General features: G+C 51.8%; 1 protein-coding gene across 1 annotated transcript in view; it reads right to left on the bottom strand.

Moving 5' to 3' along the window:
• The window catches only part of CSUI_006671 (uncharacterized protein), a gene marked incomplete at its 5' end in the record, with an annotated part of 1,457 nt that extends 958 nt beyond the window's left edge, over nt 1-499 (bottom strand). Inside the window, one exon of the mRNA XM_068066825.1 lies at nt 1-499. This exon is cut by the window's left edge and continues 958 nt beyond it. Within this exon, the coding sequence (XP_067921198.1) occupies nt 136-498 (363 nt within the window).
• Between the last annotated feature and the right edge of the window lie 7 nt (nt 500-506).

Below are 506 nucleotides of genomic sequence, written 5' to 3'. Positions count from 1 at the left end.
TCTACTGGAAGCCGAATTGGAGGTACTGGGGTGGACAGGAGCACACCTTTTTATCGTTGCGGAGATAAAGCAGGAAGCAATTCTAGGAATAGACTTCATAGCGGGCACCGGAATGATCTGCTCCTTCGCGCAGGGTCAATTCTCTTTTAACAACCCGGAACAACACCCACCGAAAACGGAGCAAACGGGGGGGCAGTGGAGGCTAACGAACGAAACGATGGCGGAACCAAGAAAGCTACCAATGGTACCAGAGGAGGAACTACCGAACCTCATGTGGACCACGCCAAGGGCAGAAAGAAAGGGGACGACAAAGGGAAAGGACCCCAAAGACAAAATACCATTTGTCCTAACTTCTGAGGACGAAGAGGAAGAACCCGCAACAACCCCCAAGAAGAGGGCCCCAAAACGTAAACCCAGAACCACCACTCCAAACGCGGACAGAAGAAGGTCGGAGGAACAACCATTCAGGATAGCAAGGGTAAAGGAATCGGAAGAAAGCGACCACG

Source organism: Cystoisospora suis, assembly GCF_002600585.1.
Source record: "Cystoisospora suis strain Wien I chromosome Unknown contig_3408, whole genome shotgun sequence".
Taxonomy (NCBI): Eukaryota; Apicomplexa; class Conoidasida; order Eucoccidiorida; family Sarcocystidae; genus Cystoisospora; species Cystoisospora suis.
The sequence above is the reverse complement of the archived record's forward strand: the minus strand, read 5'-3'. Positions and strand labels throughout refer to the sequence as shown.